General features: G+C 39.2%; 3 protein-coding genes and 1 long non-coding RNA gene across 4 annotated transcripts; all 4 read right to left on the reverse strand.

Moving 5' to 3' along the window:
* Positions 1–2,944: 2,944 nt before the first annotated feature.
* Positions 2,945–4,717, reverse strand: LOC108953879 (1-aminocyclopropane-1-carboxylate oxidase homolog 4-like). The gene is made up of 4 exons (XM_039307634.1): positions 4,161–4,717; positions 3,655–3,847; positions 3,464–3,562; positions 2,945–3,355 (listed from the first exon to the last, which is right to left on the reverse strand). Exons 1-4 carry the CDS (start codon positions 4,574–4,576, stop codon positions 3,107–3,109), a joined length of 957 nt encoding a protein of 318 aa, XP_039163568.1. The 5' UTR covers positions 4,577–4,717; the 3' UTR covers positions 2,945–3,106.
* An 11,915-nt stretch (positions 4,718–16,632) lies between these two features.
* On the reverse strand, positions 16,633–17,852 carry LOC120290756 (zinc finger BED domain-containing protein RICESLEEPER 1-like). Its single transcript, XM_039307140.1, has 3 exons — positions 17,847–17,852; positions 17,605–17,736; positions 16,633–17,337 (listed from the first exon to the last, which is right to left on the reverse strand). The coding sequence occupies exons 1-3, from the start codon at positions 17,850–17,852 to the stop codon at positions 16,633–16,635; spliced, it is 843 nt and encodes a 280-aa protein (XP_039163074.1).
* Positions 17,853–18,389: 537 nt separating this feature from the next.
* Positions 18,390–19,399, reverse strand: LOC120290179. The gene is made up of 3 exons (XR_005548030.1): positions 19,109–19,399; positions 18,805–18,940; positions 18,390–18,608 (listed from the first exon to the last, which is right to left on the reverse strand). It is a non-coding gene; the product is annotated as an uncharacterized LOC120290179 (long non-coding RNA).
* Positions 19,400–20,568: 1,169 nt separating this feature from the next.
* On the reverse strand, positions 20,569–23,156 carry LOC104433026 (1-aminocyclopropane-1-carboxylate oxidase homolog 4-like). The gene is made up of 3 exons (XM_010045642.3): positions 22,637–23,156; positions 21,184–21,568; positions 20,569–21,075 (listed from the first exon to the last, which is right to left on the reverse strand). The coding sequence occupies exons 1-3, from the start codon at positions 23,095–23,097 to the stop codon at positions 20,830–20,832; spliced, it is 1,092 nt and encodes a 363-aa protein (XP_010043944.2). The 5' UTR covers positions 23,098–23,156; the 3' UTR covers positions 20,569–20,829.
* Between the last annotated feature and the right edge of the window lie 540 nt (positions 23,157–23,696).

The following is a 23,696-nucleotide window of genomic DNA, read 5'->3' on the forward strand; positions in this document are numbered from 1 at the left end:
TTCTTCTAAAAATTCTGTGAAATTTCAATCTCATGAACTTTTTTGGTTTGCTATTTGGTTTGAGTTATCCTTGCATCCGCAAAAGGCTCATGATCCGTACTATTCACAAATACAAATCAATGAACATCAATTTGAGTCGGTGCCTTCTAACTTTAATGGTTGAACTCCTTAAAATCAAATTGAGTATTAGATTGGGCTAATAGCATATGGTTGGATATGTTCAAACAAGTCGAAATATGTTTGAAAGTTTTGAGAGTTAAAGGTCACCCTATAAAAAATTATATGCAATCGAATATGAGGTCAGGCTCTTTCTGTTTTACAACAACATGAAATTTTAATTGTTATTTCTATCTCATGTGACATCTGATCGGTATGATTCTTGATACTAAGAAAGTTTGTGATTTCTAATTTCAAAAAATACACTGGAACCAAAGATTGAAAATATTCCCTAGAACATCCTTATCGGGTAATTGAAACTAAAGGTCGTGATAAGTTATGATTTGATGGATGGGTTTGAGCAAATTAGTTATTGAAGACTACCATTTTTATTTTATTGGGAGGCTAGTTAAAGGATGAGGAAAGAATGAACAAAAAGGAACAAATACGAGGGTTTGGGAAGATGCATCGGTTTAATAGATTGGGGTGCGTTTGGGAACTGCTTTCTAAGCGGCTTTGGGGGGCTAAAGGCTTTTAGGCCAAAATGAAAGTGTTTGGGAACTACTTTCCAAGAGGCATTGAGGCAAAGTTAGCATTTGCAAGGCTGAAAGCCCAAAGCAGGTCCTGGGCTACCTTGGGCTTTCATCATTTTCGGAATGCCTCATGTTACTATTCATGTCTACCGTTCATCTTCTTCTCCGATAATGTGGCTGATTAGAGACGAGCTCGAGAGGTTGGTGAGGTCACGGCTGAGGTCAGTGAGGTCACGACAACTGTAAACGGCTAGTCGCACGACCTCAGCGAGTCATGGCGACTGCTTGCGAGTCCCGGCAACCACCCGCGAGTTGCGTCGCTGCGACCCAACTCGGGTCGCGTGACCTTAGGTGTGATCCAAATCTGGGTCGTCGGAGGTCGCATGACCTCGCAGCAACAGGCGCAACCCAGATCTGGTCGCCGGAGGTCGCGCGACCTCGTGGCCACAGGCGTGACCTAGATCTGGTCGCCGCGAGGTTACACGACCTTAGGCGCGACCTAGATCTGGGTCGCCGGAGGTCCCGCGACCTCACAGTGACTGGTGCAACCTAGATCTAGTCACCACGAGGTCTGGGTCGCCGAAGGTCACGCGACCTCACGGCGACTGGCGCGACCCAGATCTAGTCGTCGTGAGGTCGTGCAACGTTCGACAACCAAATCTAGTCGGGGTGAGGTCGCTCGACCTCGAGGCACGACCAGCATCTAGTCGCTGCGGGGTTGCGCGACCTTCGGCGACCAGATCTAGGTCGCGTTGGTGGCCGTGAGGTTGCGAGACCTATGGTGAAGGGCCGCTGAGGGTTGTCTGACCCCAGGGGACCCCCATCGTAGGTCGCCCGACCCTATGCGGCTCTCGCCGGTTGTCTTTGGGGGCTGCTTGAGGCCGCTTGCCTCGCCAAAGAACTCTTTTATTTTTTTTTTTATGATTTTTTCTTTCTTTTATTAATTACCAAAATCTTTTGTAAATGTAATCTTTCCAAACACTATTTTACTCAAAGGTATTTCAGAATGGACTTTCAAAGTACAATTTACTAAACACAATTTGCATTTTGGAAAATCCCTTTAACTCAAAGGCTTTTGCATTTTCCCAAAGACTTTCCTAAAAAATCTTCCCAAATGCACCCATATTTGAGAATTGCGACCATTTTACGCTAAATGGGGGGGATGGGAGGGCGACGTGAATTTCTAACAAAGGAACAAAGACGAGGTTTTGGGGGCGTGAGGGCTGCGGTGGACCCCCGGGGGTTGCATTTTTTAATAAAATAAATAAATAAATGAGGTTATAAAGTGCCCCCCGGGGTTGCATTTTTTAATAAAATAAATAAATAAATGAGGTTATAAAGTGATTTTGAAAAATAAAAATACTAAATATTGAATAATAATAACTTTTGATCATTATAGAAGATAATAAATTTATTTAAATAAGTTAATTCTAATTTCTTAATAGTCATTAGTTTCATCAATAACTTTTATTAAAGTTAAAAACATGTCCCCAAATATGGATATGCATTAACTATGAATATATCTTTAAAATCATATGAATAGATTTATTAATATTATTAGTATGAATTCATTATAGGCTATTTTGTTATTATTTATGAATTGTGAATTTGAATCAAATTAATTTAAAATAAAGACATTTATTTAATATACAATGTGTCCCAACGTATCGGAATTCTTTATTTTCGAGAAATGACGTATCGGCGTGTCGTATCGTGTGTCCGTGTCGCGTGGTGATGCTACCTAGTGAGATTACCAAGCCTATTCGACTTGGGGGACCAAGTGTACATTTTCCAACCATAAATAAAATTAAATAATTATTTTTGGGTCAATTATAATGAATTGCAAGTGGCAAAGGAAGACCTTGCTCCCCCTCCTGACTCTATAACAAGTAAATAGTATCTTAGATAAAAACTCATATATATATATATATATATTTGACATTTTTCATTTTCTTTTATAAAGAGTTATTAGGTTCAATATGAGATCACTCATTAAACTCTATTTTCTGTTCAAACTAGCTACTAAATTGGTGCTTTGTGCGAGCTTGTCTATATGCATTTATTTTTAATCACTAGGAACACTACTGATATGGTAATCGATATGTGAAAAGAGATGAGACTTAATTAATAGTGATACATATAATTTTCTAGAGGAATATCAATTAGGGTTTACCAGGAGATGCAAAAGGCATTGCGATGTCATGTATTCTGAGCATGTAAAACATAATAGAAAAAAATGATTTTTTGGAGTGCATACATGAAAGTTACATTTGAAATAAGTTGATTTGAATAATAGAACATAGTACCATACAATCTAAATAGTCCATATGTTTTAACAATTCATAGGATTTAGGGGAAGAATCACATGTTTCCTTAAGTGCCACAAGGAAGTATTTTTGGGCATATGCACCTCTCGCTCATGCCCTGAAGTAATTTATCAAACTTTTCCCCTCCAACTCCTTTATGAAGAATCTCCTCATGTACTCGTTGAGGTTGAATTGTCGGAAAGCAGCGGGTTTATCTGAGGATATGAGCTCTGGGAATGGTCTGAACTCATTGTCGCGATTGCTTGGGTTGTAGAAAACTGCTATCGACACACGTGGCTCTTGGTTAGGGTTGGCCAACACCCGGTGGTCCACGCTTTTGTACTCGTCATTGGACATGATCTGGGAAAGCATAAATCGCGTGAATGGATCTCTGTTTCACTGAAGAATGTAACTTTTTAATTGACTGGGGTGCTTTAGAGACACTCCTAGTCCTCAACAGGAGTTTACCTGGAGGATGTCGCCGATGTTCACAACCAGAGCACCCGGGACTGGTGTCACATCCACCCACTCATTGTCGTGCTTCACTTGCAACCCGCCGACCTGGTCCTACAGGAGCAATGTGATCACTCTTGGGTCCGTGTGGGACATCAAGCCGACCATCAGATCGGGCTGGGGACAGTATGGATAGTAATTCCCACCAAGGCCCTCGTCTCCAAGAACGTCAATTCTTGTAGCTTGCCTGGACTCAATCCTAGCCCCTCGCTCAACAATCCCATCAGGAGGCCTCCTAGCCGCCGGACCTGCTGATCCCATTCCATCACCTCATTTTTACACACCTCGGGGATCTCTTCCATCTCCCCTTTCAGCTCTAGCCTTATCTGGAGTGTGTCCCTACAACATTATATCTTGCATTGCTTGAACTGATTCTTCCTGCTTTCCTAATTCTTTCTTTATAAATGAATTATTCTTTTGTTTGTGCCCGTGAGAAACTAAAACAAGAATGAATTCCCTATATTATGCGATCCAGCTGTATAATTTCTCAATATGTGATATATCGTTTCGTGTCCTTTTCTAGTTCCCTAGAAAATTCTAAACTTGACTCGACCCGATCCCATAGGGTAATTCAGCTTTTGCAAATTACTATTTTTTTTTAATCAAATTCATGAATTAGAACGAAATTAATTGAAGTGGCTTCGTTGATTACCTCCAGCTAGCCGCTTTGGAGTGGAACAAGTCGAAGTTGGAGAAGAACGCGACCCCGGTCGCTATCTCCCTCCGGTAGATCCTCACCTTCGCCTCCGCTGGCTGCTCGTGGAAGGCCTTCACCGCAGCGATCATCCGGTCCAGGACCTCTACCTGGAAGAAGCCGGGCCCGCGAGCCGCGCGCCCCACTTCCTCGACGACGGAGGGACGGTGCCCGGAGTCGCAGCTGGAGAGGTCAATGGTGGGGATCGAGTCGGAGCTGGGCCAGGCGGGCCCGAGGTCAGAGAGGGTCTCGGGCGGGTGGATGAATAGGGGAGGGATGGAGGTGAGACCGGAGTCGACGACGCCTTTGACTCCGAGCTTGGATTCGTCGAATTGCTTGACCTCTTGGGCTCGGCCGGTGTCGGTGACGCCCATGGATCGACTCCGAGTTTCTGGTTCGGCCGATGCAAGTGTCGTGCTGCAAGGAAAGAGAAAGGGAAGGACGAGGAGGCGATGGCAAAGGGAGAGGAAGAGACAGCTTCCTTCCCAGATTCATTCGACAAAAACCAATCCCCGCGGTCGCGTGCTAAATGGCATTACGAAAGAAGGAAATAATGTCAGTTTTCTCAACGCTCTTTGTTAAAAAAAAAAAAAAAAAAGATGCCGTATTCGTGTGGTGGAGTGATATGAATAAAGAACGCGATGGACATATCAACGTAAAAATGAGAGAACAAACTTACGAGTCAATGCATCTCGATTACGCGAGGCTAAAATTTTCCTTTTCATTAAAAAAATGGGGAAATTACAGGTTTTTAAAGCGTCGTTTTGATGATTAGTCGTTCAACTATATTTCAACTGTTCAATTATTAGTTATTATTGTTCCTGTCAATTGTATGACATCTTTATATGTTTTTCCAAATTTATAGAGAAACTGTAGCATTACGATGGTCTTTTTTTTTTTGGGATATGTTCAGCAGAAGTCCTAAAACTTGTCTAGAAAGTGCAATTGAGTCCTAAAACTTTCAAAAAGTTCAATCAAGTCCTAAAACTTGTCAAGTTAGTTCAATTGAGCCATAAAGTTAACACCGTTAGCATTTTCCGTTAAAAATGCTGACGTGTCATTTTAAATTATTTTTTATTTTCCACGTGTATTTTTAATGATTTTTATTCATTTAAAAAAATTAAAAACTAAAAAAATTAGATTTATTCATTTTATCTTATTTTCACCAAAAATTAAAAATAAAAGTTATAAAGGTTATTTTTAAAATTGTTTTAAAAAAATCAGCCCTCTTCTCCCCCACCGCCGCCGCCCATCGCCGGAGGGGCGAGCGACGGTCATCGGCCCAGGCGGGGTGGCGGCCCTCGCCGGCCGGCCACGGGTGAGGGCCGCCGACCGTCGCCCGCCCCAGGCGAGCCTCGCCGGCCCCGAGCAAGGGCCGATGAGGCCTCGCCCGGGCGGGCGACGGTCGCTCGGCCCCGGCGAGGACGGCGACCGTCGCCCTCCCCGGGCGAGGCCTCGTAGGCCCTCGCTCGGGGCCGGCGAGGCTCGCCGGATCGGGCGAGCCTCGCCGGCCCCGAGCGAGGGCCGACAAGGCCTCGCCCAAGGCGGTCGCCGGCCCCTATGAGGGTCGGCGAGGCCTCGCCCGGCGAGGGCCGGCCACCCCGCCCAGTCGTTGGCCCCTCCGGCCAATGGGCGGCGGCGGGGCGGCGAAAGTCCACCGGTGCCCTTTTTTTTTTTTTGAACAGTTTTATTTTTTAAATAAATTTAAATTTTCCTTTTTTAAATGAATTTAGATTTTCCTTTTCAGTTTTTAATCTAATTTTTAAAGATTTTGAATAAAAAATAATTTTAAAAAGCCATTTGAAAAATAAAAAAATCATTTAAAATGTGACGTCGCGCCACGTCAGCAATTTCCGTTAACTTTCTTGACGGTGTTAACTTTAGGACTCAATTGAACCAACTTGACAAGTTTTAGGATTTGATTGAACTTTTTGAAAGTTTTAGGACTCAATTGCACTTTCTGGACAAGTTTTAGGACTTCTGCTGAACATATCCCTTTTTTTTTTGGTTGGGGGGGGGAGAGAAGATTGGTATCGCCTCTTCACCAGGGCGAATTAATTTCTCTAAAAATTGGCTACTCGCTTAAGCACTATTGTTCCATTTCCTAAAAGATAGGATTGGAACCGGAGATGAGGGGAAACATGGCTCTTATGGAATAAAAAGAGTGTCTTTTTCTTTTTTAACAGCGTTTGATATTAACAAGAAAATAAAAGCACAAGATGGGTAAAGAGCTTAGCGTGGAGAAACACTAGGGGCCAGGAAGTTAATAATAAGTTTACAGGCTTTGTTTGTTTCGTGAAAAATATTTTTCGGGAATACAATTTCCTCATTTTATGGCGTTTGGTTCGCTTAAAAAAATGATTCAATGGAAAGCTTATACTTAATTTCAAGAAAATGATTTTTTTTTTTTTTTTTGTGGAAAATATGATAAGGTATTGGTGCTTGAACTTGAAACCCCAACACTAATTCCTAACATTCAGGATTAGGTCTCTAGTGCTCAAACTCAGATCCAGTGAGATCGGGCTAGAAGTCTTGGTGCTTGTGCATCCAAATCTGGGTCCATAAAGGTCATGCTTGAGTCTCCAATCCCCGAACTTTGATCCTTGGTACTCAAGGCCGGTTTCACAAAGGCAATGCATGGAATCTCGCTGCTTTGGCTTAGGCTCTTGGTTAATGAAGCAATCGTTCTTATAAAATTATATGTTTTTAAAAAATTGAATTATTTATTTATTTTTCTTCCTTTTTCTTTTTCCTTCTTTCTTGGCCGATCTCCAACCACGAGGATGGTTGAGAACCCACCATATGCGAGGGATGAGCTTGCCTAAGGTTAGTGAGGCTTGAGCTCATTGACCTCATTGAATTTGGCGAGGTGGAGCCTTTAGTCAAGATTAGCAAGCTCATCCCTCACCGTGATCAATGACCAACGATTGGTGGAGGAAGAAGGAGAAAGAAACAAAGAAAATACATATTAATAACTCAAAATTTTTGGTAGTTTTACCTAAGAAAATCAAATCATATTTTTCATACCAAATGGCAAAAATATTTTTTAATTTATTTTTGGGTTTCAGTTAAGCACAAAAAAAAATTGTTGTTTTCTTGAAAAATAGCTTCTTGAAAAAAAAAATTCAAAAAATGTCACTTTTTTTGCGAAATAAATAAAGTTCTAATATTTGTGTGCCATGACCATTATACACCTAAACTATGTTTGTCTGTGATACAAAATACTAATGCAAGAATGTTGGCGTGGCACAATTTTATTGGTTATCCGAGACAATTAGGTTTTATGAAAGTTTTATAAAATTCCAATCTTATGTAATTTTTTGGTTTCACAGTCAACTCCTTTTGTCATGAAACAATCCGAGACTGCTTTTGATTTTAATGGTTGAACTCCTCGAAATCGAACTTGTGGCATCGTGCATTAACTCATTTGAGGGATTGTTTGTTTTAACCCATCTCATATCAAGCTTCACAGTTTAAGTTCTTAGGCATTTGAGTTGGCACTTTCTCAAAAGGTCATCTATCTTGATAGTGCTCTCACATGATCATACTTAATATTGAAATTTCAATACTAAATATTACCATTATGTCAAAATGTGTATCTTGTGAGTTAATTTCGATTTAATATATATTTTAGGAACTTTCTCCTTCTATGCAATGCGTAACCCTTCTCCATCTTAAAAACTTGTTGGAGTTGCTCCTTATCTAAGTTCTTTGGCCTGGTGATCACTTCACATTCTTGTTGAATTGGGTTGTTACAAATGAAGTATTAGATTAGAGGCGAAAAGTCTATGGTTGGACACGTGGAAAAATAACGAGATGTGTTTAAAAGTTTTGAGAGTTAAGAATATCCTATAAAGAGTTATGTGCAATCCAATTCTGAGGTTAGACTCCTCCTGTTTTACAATTGGTACAAAATTTTGGCCTTTATTTATCTCTCATGTGAAATTTGATTAGTATGATTTTTGATGGTCAGAAAGCTTGCGAATTCATTGGAACCTAAAAATAAAAATTCTTCCAACAAAAGGTCGATTGAAATAAGCGGATTGAAACTAAAGGTCATGATGTTATGATTCAATCGGCGGATTTCGACACATAAGCTATTTATGGATAAAATATGAAGCAGAGTCAGAATTTTAATAGAGTGAGGCTGTAAAGGTTTCGATAATGTTTGTCATTATTACATGATGGAGAAAAACACCGCGTAGCAAAACATATATAAGTAGAAATAGCGAGAAGTGTTTTTGTTTAGGACCGACAGTATATACTAAAGAGAAAATTGATATATCTTTATATAGCAGTGCAATTTAATTTAATTTTATGAAATTTCATCTTTTAAGACACCAAAAGCTAAATAATATACTAATAATTTGCTTAAAACAACATCTAATTTATCGAAGGTCATCTTATAAATGGTCAGGTTAAGTAAGAAATGGTTCTTATCTAATCACTAATCTGATAAAGTAATTGTTGACCCTAGAACTTGTCCTGGGCCCATCAGGCTTCCAGAAGACGTGTCTATCAAAGGAAATCCGGATAAGGCCATAATCGCAACGGTCATAGTCACCGACGACTCGGTATCAACAATTATTCGGAAAAAAGAAGATAGGAAAGAGCCAGTTACCGAAGAAGCAGGATATCAATTACCGAAGCACTCAATATCATCTACCTTGTGGATGAGATAGTACAATTATTGAAAGCGAACCGAGAATTCGGGAGATTATTTGAAATGTCGAGAGAGCTATTTTCCTTATCTGGCCATAAATAGCCGAAGATAAGTGACTGTAAAAGGACCGAAAAATTTTGACAGAGAATGCAATACACTTGTTATTTGCTGCTTTTTACATTTACTTTAGTCATCATTTATCCTGGAATTTTCTACAAGGCCATTGAATTTATCTTTATTTATTGTTATCGCCATTAGAGTAGAATTAGTCGTTTCCTTTTCGAAAGGACACAGGACCCTATATACAAAACCAAAAAAAAAAAGAAAAGTCGAAGATTCAACCTTCGATGAAAGATACTTTCTCCAAGAAGATTCCCGGTGAAATAGTAATTAAGCTAAGTTTTTATATAAAAAGAAAAAATAAAGAGAAAATTCCAAATAAAGGCTGAAGTATTCTCATTTTCTCAAATAAGGGTCTGAAGTGGATATTATTTTAAACAAGGGTCGGAATTGTTCTTATTTTCTCAAATAATAGCATGAATTGAATATTATTTTAAATAATGACTTAAAGTGGCTATATTAGTCTCAAATAAGGCCTAAACTTACTTTCGATGAAGGGCAATTTTGTCTTTTGAGTTTTTAAATTTTTCTTTTTTCTTTCTTTTTCTATTTTTTCTTTACAAAAAAACTAAAAAAAATTAAAATTAAAAAAGAAAAAAGGAACACATAGAGGAGGGATGGAGACCCTTGCATTTGGTCGATGAGGATTACCGGCCCTTGTCGAGGCGCCGATGACCTCGCCGGCTATCGCTATCACCACATTGGCGATGGGCGACAACTATACGGAGGAGGGAGCCCTCCCACTTCCCTCCCGCCTGTATTTTTCCTTTTTTTAATTTTTCTTTCTAATTTTAATCTAATCTAATTTAATTTATTTTATATAGTGTTTTGACAAAAATATCCTTAATTAGTAGCAATTTTTTGCCAACTGACAAGTGAATGAGGCTAAACCCTTATTTGAAATAATCATAATCATTTCAATCCCTTCTTTGATACTTATATGACCATTTCGGGCCTTCATTTGAAACGGGATCTACTTCAAGTTTTTATTTGAAAAAATGAAGACACTTCGAGGTCTCATTTGGAATTTTCCCAAAAATAAATAAAGGAGAAGCTTTGCTTGCCCCTCCTTAGCTGTAACTGGTGAATGGTATGTAGGTCAAATCTCATGTATATTTTCAGTTTTTTTTTTCCTTTTCTTTCTTGAGATTTATATTCATTTGAACTCGCCCATTTAACTCCTCTATTTTATATCTAAACTAGCCACTCAATTAGCACTTTTTGCAGATTGTCTGTATGCATTTTTTTTTTTAAATTGTTGGTAACACTAATAATATAGTATTTGTTATAAGAGAAGAGATAAGACTTTTTTTTTTTTTTTTTGGTAAAAGGTAAGAAAAGAGATAAGACTTATTTGATAGTGATAAATATATAATTTTCTAGAAGAATATTATATGTGAAGGAAGGCTAGGGTTACAGTGAAGCAAAAAAGGCGCTGTATTATTATGTTCCTACATGATAGAGAACGTGATTTTTTGACAAGAAACAAAATATAATAGGACATAGATACTCTACCTCTCAATGATCAGTATTATATAGGGGAAGAATCCAGTATTTCCTCCAGTCCTACAAAGAAGCAATCTTATGCCCGTATCATCTTTTATGTCCCATGCACATCTGAATCATGCCTTGAAGTAATCGACTAGACTTTCATCCAACTTAGTAGTAAAGAATGCCCTCAAGTATGTGCCCACAGTGAATTGCCGAAAAGCTGCAGCTTTATTTGAGGATACAAGCTTCAGCAATAGTCTGAGCTGGATATCCAAATTGCTCAAGTCGCAGAAAACTACAATAGACACATTTGGCTCTCAATGTGCTTTTGTACTCGTTGTTGGACATGCTCTACGAAGATTGAAATCACGTAAATCAGATCTCTATTTTATTGTATAATGTTACTTTTGAACAGGTTCAGGTGCTTTGGTAATGCTCCTAGTACTCAACGAAAGTTTATCTAAAGGATGTCGTCATCAATGTTCACAACCAGAACACCGAGATTGGGGCAATGCATCCAACCACTCGTCCTTCTGCTTCACTTGCAAAACCTGGGAGTTGGTCCTACAAGAGCACTGTGATCACTCCCGGGTCTATGTGGGACGCCAAGCCGACCGTCAAATCGGGCTAGGGATAGTACGGATAATAATTCCCCACCATCATACTGCTCTCTGGGCATGTCAATTCCCGTAGCTTTCCGGGACTCAATCCCAACCCCTCGCTCAATAGTCCCATTAGGATGCCTCCCAAGCATTGGATTTGCCGATCCCATTCCATCACCTCATTTTTGCACACCTCGGGGATCTCTGCCATGTTCGCTTTCTGCTCCAACCTTATCTGGAGCGTGTCCCCGCAACATAATTCCTTGCATTGGTTTAAACAAATTCTTTCTGCTTGCCCAATTTTTTTTTATTGTTCAAATGACTTTTCTTTTTGTTTGTCCCCTTAAGAATATTAATTAATTCTCCAACTTCATGCAATCCAGATGTATAATTTATCAATGTCACGCTCATCACATTGAGATGCGTCACCCTCTTCCATTAGTTATATACAACGTATCATTCCGTACCATTTGTTAAAAAAATTATCCGCAAAGTCAAAAACATATTATACCGCATCCGATTCAATCCCAAGCTTTTCAATTATGCCAATTTAATCCTAAATTTAATTATAATTATCAAATCAGTCCAAAACATTTCAATTATACTAATTTAGTCCTAAACCATTTGATGAATTATCTTTAGTCCAAACTCTCTAATATTTATTAGTTTAGATCTTTCGGTCATTTTTGGCCAAAATTGCTGACATGGCGGTTTAGTAAGCATCGATTGTTTTACATGACACGATTGGCACTTAGGGTGACTAGTGCTGACTAGGGGTGAGCGGTTCACAGTTCCGGTTCGGTTCCGTCTGGAACCTGGAACCTACCCTCGGGTACAGGTTCCTCATTTTTTAGAACCTGGAACCTACCCATCAGAACCATTAACCTAGAACCTACCTTGTCACAGGTTCCGGGGTCAGTTCTAGGTTCCAACAGGTTCTTTTTTCTTTTTTCTTTTTGATTTCATTTTCAGAATAAACTATGCAACAAACAAGGTCATGACGTGGAGAGAGAAAGTGACAGTGGCATGACCAGCAGTGACTACCCTCATAAGGGTGACCATAAGGGTCCCATACCCATGATAAAATGTTCGGCATTCACCAAATAAAGTCATAAGACTACTGATGCAAGCAAGGTTCAACCCTATAACTTGGAGATGGGAATATCAGCGTGAGACCAACCATAAATCATTACAACTCAGAGAAACTAAGATGATGCATTTTGGCTATCAAACATATCACAAAATCAAATGTCCTCTTCAAGCGCAACATGCAAGTCTTAGCAAATTCTTGTTCCTAGTTCTGTGGTCTAATTCGAAAGACCAATACCAAAGAATTCCAGATAATTGTAGCATCTCTATTAACAAAAGCCAAATAAGGAACAAGACAATGCAAAAGTACTAAAGACTCAAAAAAGAAAAAAAGAAGCCAACCCTGCACAGGTTCATAATCATAAAGTTGTTCTATCGGAAGAAATCAATGGCTAACTTACACTAATCTTAAAAGTCTACAGAGTCAACTATATATATACATGGAATGATGATGGTACAAAGTTACTTTGCACCAAATGTCATGGGAGCCAAAAAAAGCTCATTTCCCCTTCTTCTCTAGTATGTGAAGATTCATTATGCTTTGATATTGCAATTTAGCATTAAGCACCAACTCCACCTAGTAGGAAATGGCTTTGTTTGTTATTATTGTATGCTTTTTCTCATAAAGTGCTTGTCTTCATCTATGTTGTCCAGGCTAGGCTATCGGTGAATTACAAAGTTACTTGCCCTTGGGCTTTATGCAATGCTACTTATGCCCAGTTTTCTTCAAGGTGTGTTCTCCATATCCTTAAGGTTTCTATTCTGCACCTTCTTGGGTTCTCATTGTTCCTCCACAAGTTTGATTTGTTGTCATGCGAAGGGACTTATCAATTTCAGGAGCATAAGGCGGAATGATGTCCCTCAATTCATCTGCTTTATATATCGGAAGAATCAGACTTTGAAAGTTGGAATTCCAATTCCAAACCTGTATTTTTGCTTCCTTCTTCTAAGGAGACTCAATTGAAATCCCATTTCTCAAACAATCTGCTAAAGTTAGGAAACAAAGTTTCATCTTTACCATTTCTAGCGAGTTATAATCTAATTTTAATCTAACAGAAATTCTCTACAAAACAAACAGCAATCAAGAGAATCCACTCACTTAGCTGAGAGTGATTAGATAGTTCCCCGATGCCTAGATGCCATTCGGACAAATTAGCCGCTTGGCAAAGTGCGTCTCTCCACTTCTTCACTCTCTCTGAACCATCACCATCACCACCACCACCACCAGCCTCAATCAATTGAAGAGATACAAGCACAGAGAGGATTGAAGATGACAGAGCAAACGAACCTAGGTTTAGGACGGATGGCCTCCTGCTCCTAGAGAGAGACCATCCTCTGATTCGCTTCTCCGGCGGCGACTTTCTGCAAATTCGACGACGACGAGAGAGAGAGAGAGAGAGAGAGAGAGAGAGAGAGAGAGAGAGAGAGAGAGAGAGAGATAGATACAGATGAGCTGAACTCGGTTCAAATCAGTGACTGAGTTGTGCGAGCTTGACTCGAGAGGTTGAGATGCGGCGGCTCATTAACATGGGGGTCGTTTGTTGTTGAAGTCTGCACAGTAGCCACATCATCGACGGAAAAACAGCGACGGTGGAACAACAAAAGCGTCGCAGTGGTAGCCCGGAAGCAGATCGTTGTTGGGAGGCAGCACACGCGATGGCAAGAGTCTTCAGCGTCGTCAAACAGAGCAGTGGTAGTGTCGACGGCAATGTTGTGGGTTGTGAGGATAGTTTCGAGGGCGGCGAGCAGGGAGGACATGGAGGGCGGCAAGCAGCATGGGGTTGTCAGGAGCATGAAGAGTTGCAGAGTAGGAAATGTAAGGAAAAAGGGAAAGTGAAGAAGGCTGAAGATGAAAGAAAAAATTAGGGTTTCTATGCTTATTACTAAGGGTCCCGATTCCGAAAAAAATGGAATCAGGAACCGGAACCTGTCTTCCCAGAACTAGGAACCGAATCGGAACCCTCGGTTCGGTTCTCCGGTTCCTGGTTCTACTCGGGAACTGTGCTCACCCTAGTACTAACATTGACAATTCATGCAATTTTTTTTAAAATTTTTTAATTTTATGAATAACTTTTTCTTTTTCTTTTTTGTTTTTTCTCTCTACCAAGCGTCATCAATGATCAATGAACTCTGTTGGCCTTAGGCGAAGGTGGCCCACGCCAATAGCCGACAAGGGTAGCCCTCACTTGTGGCCAGCAACCTCCATCAGCCATCGATGAAGCCTGACGATGGCCAATGGAGGGAAAAAGGGAAAAGAAAAAAAAAGAAAAAAGAAAAAAATTCATAATGAATGAAAAAATTTACAAAAATTGTCAACATCAATATCGCAGTGTCACATATTACAGCCAACATTGACTAAATTGTTATGTCAGTTATTTTTGGTAAAAATTAGTCGAAATGACTAAATTGATGCACCATTAGAAGGTTTAGATTAAATTGATAAATTATTTTGGAACTAAATTGACATAATTGAAATGCATATGATTAAATTGATATGTTAAAATGTTTAAAATTGAATTGACTGCTGTACGATAGGTTTAGAATTTTTTAGGCAATTTTTCGATCGTTTGTTAAATATTCTAAACTTGATTTGATGTGATCCAATAATTAAGCTTGGTTGATTATCTCCAGCTAGCCGCTTTGGAATGGAACAAGTCAACGTTGGAGAAGAACGCGACGCCAATCTCCATCTCCCTCCGGTATATCCTTGCCTTCGCCTCCATCGGTTGCTCGTTGAAGGCCTTCACGGCCGCGATCGTGCGGTCCAAGACCTCCGTTGGCACACCGTGGTTGAGTACCTGGAAGAAGCCGAGCTTGAGATGGGATAATTTTTCTCGAGAAGAACTGAGTCAACTACAAGAAGACCGAGATCATGTTCGCTAAAGAAAGGAGAGGCGAGATATGTAACAAGTAGACCCGTTAAACGGGTGGGTCGGGTCGGGTTTGGGTCGGGTCATAAATGGTCCGACCCAAATCGACCCATTTAACCCGTTTATGACCCGTTTATTGCAATGCAAAAATTTTGACCCATACCCGACCCAACCCATACCCAACCCATACCCGACCCATTTAACTAAACTTAATTTATTATATATTTTTAAAATGGTATTGCTAAAATAATTTTATAAAATACAAATTTAATGGAAAATTTTTAATTTTTAAAATAATTATTTTAAAAATCGAATTTTAATTATTTTTATTTTTTAAATATAAATTTTCTTTTTCTTTTTCTTTTTTTTTTTCTTCTTCTTCTTCTTTGGCCGGCCGCCGGCCACGACAACGGTTGGCAATCGGCCACAAGCGAGCCTCGAGCTTGCTCGACGAGCTCTAAAGGATATATATATATATATATATATATATATATATATATATATATAATATGATTGAGCAAATTATGTAAGTATTCTCACAAGGGTTCCAACGTAAAAAGTGAAACCAATCTATCCTTCTCTAGTATCATTTTTCCAATTGGCCGAGTGACTGATTTTTCTAAAGATTTTTTTTTTTTTTTTTTTTAGATGGAATGTGTCTCAATGGATGTAAGAATTTAAGGAATATTAGTGCAGTACTTTGATAGTTGAGCAAGTGTCTATAGATCTTCATGAGCCCCTTTTGCCGAGAGCATTGAACAAATAACTTTGATGCAACATTCTCTACAGGTGCCACCTTTATGCCTAGAATGATTTTAAGAGGTCACAAGTATTGAAATTTGCCACTGACCCACACTCCGTCAAGCGGAAAGGAATCCCAGAAGGATCTCATAATTGAACAACTCCTATTCATTGCCAATCTCTCATCACTGATACAATATCCGCACACAGCAGAAGCAAAATATACATCAAACAAAACGAACGCATGGTAGACTCAAGACTAAAAGATTTCAATCTGACTTAAAACAGGGGTACATCATATGCTGATTATTTATGAAAACTCATATGTACTCAGAACTCCATGAAGCCTTTACTGCATCATCTTCATCAAGCTGGCTGTGAAATTGAGTTCCCCCTATCTTCCTAGAATGGACTTGATCCACCAAATGCCTTTGGTGTCCTTGGGTCCTTCTTCCGGTGAACTGTCGCTATGTGGAGTCTTGTGGAGCTTGCTCACGTCATACCCTTCTTCTTCAGCCTTCCAAACCAGCTGATTGTAAATTTCTTCGTCCATACGACTCTATCTGCTCAGTATCTGCAAAATAGAAAAGCCCACCAATCAACCAACGAAAATGCAAAAAGAAAGAAACAAGAATCAGAGCCCAACTCGCAATCAGCACAAACCACCCCATGAACATCACTCACAGAACAAAAAATCCACCAATCCAATCGTCTCTGACCGTCAATTTGGGGGTAAAAGGAATGACAAATTAAGACCCAACAACTAATCTAGAACCTAAAAAGAATACATCACTATGAAGACAAGTGTATTAAATCATATGAGCAAAAGAAAAGAATGAGATGAAAGAGAGTACCTAATGCAAATAGTCTTGAAAGTCAATGACGAGAGACTTCTCATCCAAATCTTCCTCAGGCGGAACTCCAAATAACCAATTTCTAGTGCACAGCTCAGCCTCTACGCTTTCAGGGGAAAGGGAACTACGATATTTATTTAAAATGCGTCCTCCAATGCTGAAGGCTGATTTTGAGGCAACGGTAGTGATAGGAATGCTCAATATATCACGTGCCATGAGGGATAACTCGGGATACCGATGAGAATGAGTCTTCCAATAATCAAGGACATTGAGATCCGGGAACTTCTTTCTATCAAGCCTATTCTTCTCCAAATACAAATCCAATTGTGACTTAGTAGATTGTGATCCAAAGTGTTCACTCTCAAATGCATCATACTCATCAATGTCATCCCCAATGTTCTCATCGATGCCCTCAACTGAAATGTTACCTCGACTAGTTGAAGAAGTAAAACGATCATCTCTAGACATAGAAGTCACATATTCATCAAAAAGTGTATAGAGTTTTTCTCGAATGCCCCGTACAAATTCCACATGATCATCCATGTCCAACTTTGAGTAACAAAACTCTAACAAGTGTAACTTATAGCAAGGATCTAATATAACAGCAAATGATAAGACAACACTATAACACTTCCAATATTTTTCAAACTTTTTGAGCATTGCCTTAGCCACAGAACTAATAGCCTCATCCTCAGTATCCCTTGCCTGTATTAAATGAAGATGAATCTGCCATACTCCATAAAAATATAAATTCGCCGTTGGATATCTAACTCCAGAGAACAGAGTAGAAATATCATAAAAGGGTTTCAACAAGAAAGCAATTTTCTTTCCTCTAACCCAATCTTCAGAAGATGGACATGTGACAAAGTTATGGTCAATTAACTTCAAATGTGAAAATGCACATTCAAAGAAAAGGGCACCCTCAAGCATTAGGTATGTAGAATTCCATCTCGTAACCACATCTTGGCATACCTTTTTACTGGCCTTTAAGCACAACTGCGATATACATTCGGCAAATTTTAGTCTCCTCCCTTGTGTAGCCCTCACATACTTGACAGCTTCTCTAATATTATGTAATGATCTATCAATAACCTTTAAACCTTCCTATACAATAAGATTCAAAATATGTGCACCACAACGCACATGAAAAAACTGTCCATCACATAACAAAGAGGATCTCACAAAAGGTGTATTTCTCCAAATATCAACCATACTGTCATTGTATGATGCATTATCTAAAGTAATGCTGAAAATCTTTCTCTCAATACCCCATTCTCTTAACAAAGTCAGCAATTTTTCTAAAAGTATGGGACCACTATATGGAGGTGGCACATAGGAGAAACACAAGACTTTTGAATGCAATTCCCAATCCTCATCGATATAATGAGCAGGTGACAGTCATATAATGATCCGTAGTAAAGAAGTCCATAGGTCAGAAGTCAAACATATTCGGCTTGAAAGAGACAATAATTTGGATTTCAAAATTCCCTTCTCTTTTTCATATACTTTTGCCACATCACTTCTTGCTGTAAACCTTGAAATGTGCTTCACATTAGGGTTGAGGTAACTAAACAACTCTCTAGTAGCCTCATGCTCCACAAAAGAGTCTGTATAATTGTGTTTGATTATTGCTCTTGCTAGCATATCAATAAACACACCTTGGTCAAATTGTACTACAGAACCATCAACATTAACCTCTCAGTTGGGACAAGTATCTAAATGACACAACAAGTTTTTTGTCCCATGGCTAGCCGTGTAACTTACTTCACACCACTTACATTTAGCCCTCTTCATGCCATCACCATCTGTGAACTTTTCAAATTCAAACCATACAATCGAAGTGCATTTTCTTGGACGCTTAGAGCAAGTAGAGTTATCTTCCTCGTCCTCATGAACTAAGGATGCAACTCTACGTCTCTCGAATTATTCCGTAGTTGAATATTCTTCTCGATCCTCGTTATCTCTTGACATGTCAACTAATTAGTTGGAGAAAACATAAATTAGAACAGGTTTAGGGTTTAGGATTGCATGTTATGAATCTAACATAAAGGGTAAAGAATGAGCTGCCGGAAAGAAGCTCTAACAACAGAGTGGAGGAATACAATGTCGAAAGAGCAACTTCTATTCACTAGAACATTGAAAAATCGCAACAGTCATCAAATTCATCCTTACCTTCACTTAGAACTTTCTGGGCCTAAGCTTGAGGAACCACAACAACTCTCTATTCGCAAGATACCACCCGCTGCAACTCCACTGGATCCGGCTCTCCCATAACTCATAAAGCAGTCACCACCAGCAGTAGAGCGAACTGCCCGTAAGGGAAATAAAAAATGAAGATCAACTGCAGTACATGGCTCTCCCGTAACTCACAAAATGACTGGACAAAGAGTATATTTTGATCCACACAGCCCTAGCAACAAATGGTTTTATCCGTTTTGAACGCACTACCGAATGCAGAGAAGTATTGGAAATAAACCTAATCTTGTCCTTCTTCGTGCGTATCAGTTGATGAAGAATCCTTTCGCCGCTTCCATACAAACAGCGGAATAAGCGCCAAAACGAGAAGAATTGAGAGTATGGCCACAAAGAGTTCCTCCATCTTCAAGTCCTAGAATTAAAACACACAAGGAGACCGAGACTAAGGAGACATAATCAGATGAATGCAAACAAAAACACCGGTACTTGTAATCATCATCCGATTACAGAATTCCCCCAAAAAGTCCATTCGTTTATCACATAAGAAAACACAATCTGCTCTAACACCGCATTTCGGGCACCCTTCCAAGTTCGCAACAGAAAAAACACACATCAACCGATATACAAAAAAAAGAAAGTCAAAGATTCAACTTTCGGTGAAAGATATTTTGTCGAGAGAAGATTCTCGGTGAAACAATAATTAATATAATTTTTTATAAGATTTTTTTATAAAAATAAAATAAAAGGGAAAATTCTAAATAATGGCCTAAAGTAGACAATGTTTAAATTAGGGCCCCAATTGTTCTTATTTTATTAAATAGGAGCTTGAAGTGAACATTATTTCTAATAAGGGCCTAAAGTGGCTTTATCAATCTAAAAGAAGGGCTTGAGCTTACTTTCGATGAAGAGCAATTTCGTCTTTTAATTTTTTTTTCAAAAAAAAACTAAAAATATATATATATTTTTAAAAGGAAAGAAAAAGGAACACACATGAGAGGGATGGAGGCCCTCGCCTTTGGTTGATGAGGGTTGCCGACCCTTGCCATGACGCCGATCACCTCGCCAACCATCGCTGCCGCCCCATTAGCGTTGGGGCAATGGCCAAGGAGGAGGGAGCCCTCCCACCTCCCTCTCGCCTATAGTTTTATTTTTATAATTTTTCTTTAAAATTTTTAATCTAATTGAATTTTAATTTATATTATATTGTGTTTTGACGACAATATCCTTAATCGGTGGGAATTTTTGCCGATCGACGAGTTGGCAAGGCTAAACCCTTATTTGAAATAATCATAGTCACTTCAGATCCTTCTTTAAGACTAATATGGCCACTTCAACCTTTATTTGAAACAAGGTCTACTTCAGACTCTTATTTGAGAAAATGATGGCATTTCGAGCTCTTATTTGAAATTTTCCAAAAAATAAATAAAGGAGAAGCCTTTGCTTGCCCCTCCTTAGTTGTAATCGGTGAGTGGTATGTAGATGAAATCTCATGTATATTTTCAATTTTTTTTCCTTTTCTTTCTTGAGATTTATATTCATATGAACTCGCCCATTCAACTCCTCTATTTTATATCTAAACTAGCCACACAATTAGCGCTTTATGCGGTTTGTCTATATGCATATTTTTTAAATTGTTGGTAACACTAATAATATAGTATTTGTTATAAGAGAAGAGATAAGACTTATTTAATACTGATAAATATATAATTTTCTAGAAGAATATTATATGTGAAGGGGGGCTCGGGTTACAGTGAAGCAGAAAATGGGTTGTATTATTCTGTTCCCTACATGATAGAGAACGTGATTTTTTTAGAGTACATTCAAGAAAACTATATTTGAAATAAGTTCCGATGTAAACAAGAAACAAAATATAATAGGACATAGATACTCTACCGCTCAATGATCAGTATTATACAGGGGAAGAATCCAGTATTTCCACCTGTGCAACAAAGAAGCAATCTTATTCCAGTATCATCTTTTCTACCCCCATGCACCTCTGAATCACGCCTTGAAGTAATGGGCCAGACTTTCGTTCAACTCATTAGTAAAGAATGCCCTCATGTATTCGCCCATGGTGAACTGCCGAAAAGCAGCAGGTTTATCTGAGGATACAAGCTCCGGCAACGGTCCGAGCTGAATATCCAAATTGCTCAAGTTGTGGAAAACTACTATTGATACACGTGGCTCTCGATTAGGGTTGGCCAATGCTCGATGCTCTGCACTTTTGTACTCGTTGTTGGACATGATCTAGGAAGTTGAAATCACGTAAATCAGATCTCTATTTCATTGTATAATGTTATTTTTGAACTGGCTCAGGTGATTTGAAAATGCTCCTAGTACTCAACGAAAGTTTACCTGAAGGATGTCACCAATATTCACAACCAAAGCACCGGGAATGGGCGGTGCATCCAACCACTCATCCCCGTGCTTCACTTGCAAACCTGGGAGTTGGTCTTGCAAGAGCACTGCGATCACTCCTGGGTCCGTGTGGGATGCCAAGCCGACCGTCAGATTAGGCTGGGGACAGCATGGATAATAATTCCCCACCATCATCCTGCTCTCTGGGCATGTCAATTCCTGTAGCTTTCCGGGACTCAATCCCAACCCCTCACTCAACAGTCCCATCAGGATGCCTCCCAGGCGTTGGATTTGCTGATCCCATTCCATCACCTCATTTCTACAAACCTCAGGGATCTCTGCCATGTCCACTTTCGGCTCCAACCTTATCTGGAGCGTGTCCCTACAATATAATTCCTTGCATTGGTTTAAACAAATTCTTTTTGCTTGCCCATTTTTTTTTTTAATGTTCTTATGACTTTTCTTTTTGTTTGTCCCCTTGAAAATATAAATTAATTCTTTAACTTCATGCAATCCAAATGTATAATTTATCAATATCATGCTCATCACATTAAGATGCGTCACTGTCTTCCATTACTCATATACAAAGTGTCATTCCGTATCATTTGTTAAAAAAAGTATCCGTAAAGTCAAAAACCTATTATACCACATCCTATTCAATTCTAAACTTTTCAATCCTGTCAATTTAATCCTAAATCTAAACCTTTTGATGAATTATAAATTTAGTCCAAACTTTCTAATGATTTAACAATTTAGTTCTTTTGGTCATTTTTTGCCAAAATTGCTAACATGGCGGTTTAGTCAACATTGAACATTTTATGTGGCACGATTGGCACTTAAGACGATTGGTGTTGATGTTGATAATTCATGCAATTTTTTTAATATTTCAATTTTATGAATAATTTTTTCTTTTTCTTTTTTCTTTTTCGTTTTTTCCCTCTACAAAGCATCATCGATGATCGATGACCTCTGTCAGCCTTAGGTTAATGCGGCCCACATCAAGGGCTGACAAGGGGGGCCTCACTTGTGGCCAACAACCTCCATTAGCCATCGATGAAGCCCAACGATGGCCAATGGAGGGAAAAATGAAAAAAAATCATAATGAATAGAAAATTGCAAAAATTGTCAACATCGACATTGCCGTGTCACGTATTACGGTCAACATTAACTAAATTGCTATGTCAATTATTTTTTGTAAAAATTGATCGAAATAACTAAATTGATACACCATTAGAAGGTTTGGATTAAATTGGCAAACTATTAAAAGGTTTGAGACTAAATTGTCATACTTGAGATGTATATGACTAAATTGATAAGATGAAATAGTTAGAACTAAATTGACTGTGGTATGGTAAATTTAGAATTTTTGTGACAATTTTTCATTCATTTGCTAAATATTCTAAACTTGATTCGATGCGATCCTAAATGGTAATTAAGCTTGGTTGATTACCTCCAGCTAGCCGCTTTGGAATGGAACAAGTCAACGTTGGAGAAGAACGCGACGCCGGTGTCCATCTCCCTCCTGTATATCCTTGCCTTCGCCTCCATCGGTTGCTCGTTGAAGGCCTTCACGGCCGTGATCGTGCGGTCCAGGACCTCCGTTGGCACACCATGGTTGACTACCTGGAAGAAGCCGAGCTCGCGAGCCGCGCGCCCTGCTTCTTCGATGATGGAGGGCCGGCGGCAGGAGTCCCAGCCGGAGAGGTCGATAGTAGGGATCGAACGGATCGAATCAGGCCTGGGCTGGGCGGGCTTGAGGCTTGAGAGGGTCTCGGGTGGGTGGATGAAGAGGGAAGGGATGGAGTTGAGGCCGGAGTCGACGAGACCTTTGACTCCGAGTTTGGATTCATCGAATTGCTTGAGCTCTTGGGCTCGGTCAGAGGCTTGTTGAGTGGTGTCCGTGACGCCCATGGTTGGAGACTCCGAGTTTCTAGTTTGACCGACACTCCTGTCGTGCTGCAAGGAAAGAGAACGGGAGGCGCCGTGAGAGGAAGAGACACCTCCCACATTCATTATATAAAGAAAAAACTGGTGAGAGATAGTTATCGGGTGCTTTTGATTTTCTTTTATGGAATTTTTAAGTGGTATTAAAATCAAATTAATAAAGGATATTGACTCACAGATTAAAGGACAGAAATGAAGAATCATGCAGCTCAACATGTTATTTTTTAAAGTAAAATCTTCTCATTTTACAGTAGTTATTCTGGGTTTTTTAATATTACAACTAAAATCCGTTTATACTAATCAAGTGGATCGCATGTGGGAAGTAATCATCAAAACTAATTTAAGGGGAAGTCCTTAATTTGTACTCAAAAGTACATGTGCACGTGTTATTCCCTTTTCTTTCGTTCTTAATAAAGAAAGAAAGGAGTGGTTTTTTCCGTTGATTCTTTGATCCCAAACAATAAATTTTAAATTGTTATTTCTCTCTCGTATGACATCATATGATTCTAGATGCTTGAAAATGAGAATTTTCTTAACAACATTTCAATTGGACGATTCAAACTAAT

The sequence above is a fragment of the Eucalyptus grandis genome, chromosome 2 (assembly GCF_016545825.1).
Source record: "Eucalyptus grandis isolate ANBG69807.140 chromosome 2, ASM1654582v1, whole genome shotgun sequence".
Classification (NCBI taxonomy): Eukaryota; Viridiplantae; Streptophyta; class Magnoliopsida; order Myrtales; family Myrtaceae; genus Eucalyptus; species Eucalyptus grandis.

Excerpts from the sequence above, each read along its gene's own strand:
- LOC108953879 (XM_039307634.1), bottom strand. The coding sequence starts at position 4,576 with ATGGGCGTCACCGACACCGGCCGAGCCCAAGAGGTCAAGCAATTCGAC. Across the intron at positions 3,848-4,160 it reads TCCAAAGCGGCTAGCTGGAG|GGACACACTCCAGATAAGGC; the intron begins GTAATCAACGAA and ends ATAATGTTGTAG. Across the intron at positions 3,356-3,463 it reads ACATCGGCGACATCCTCCAG|ATCATGTCCAATGACGAGTA; the intron begins GTAAACTCCTGT and ends ATGCTTTCCCAG.
- LOC120290756 (XM_039307140.1), bottom strand. Across the intron at positions 17,338-17,604 it reads GCTTAAAGGCCAGTAAAAAG|GCAAGGGATACTGAGGATGA; the intron begins GTATGCCAAGAT and ends CATTTAATACAG.
- LOC104433026 (XM_010045642.3), bottom strand. The coding sequence starts at position 23,097 with ATGGGCGTCACGGACACCACTCAACAAGCCTCTGACCGAGCCCAAGAG. Across the intron at positions 21,569-22,636 it reads TCCAAAGCGGCTAGCTGGAG|GGACACGCTCCAGATAAGGT; the intron begins GTAATCAACCAA and ends ATTATATTGTAG. Across the intron at positions 21,076-21,183 it reads ATATTGGTGACATCCTTCAG|ATCATGTCCAACAACGAGTA; the intron begins GTAAACTTTCGT and ends TCAACTTCCTAG.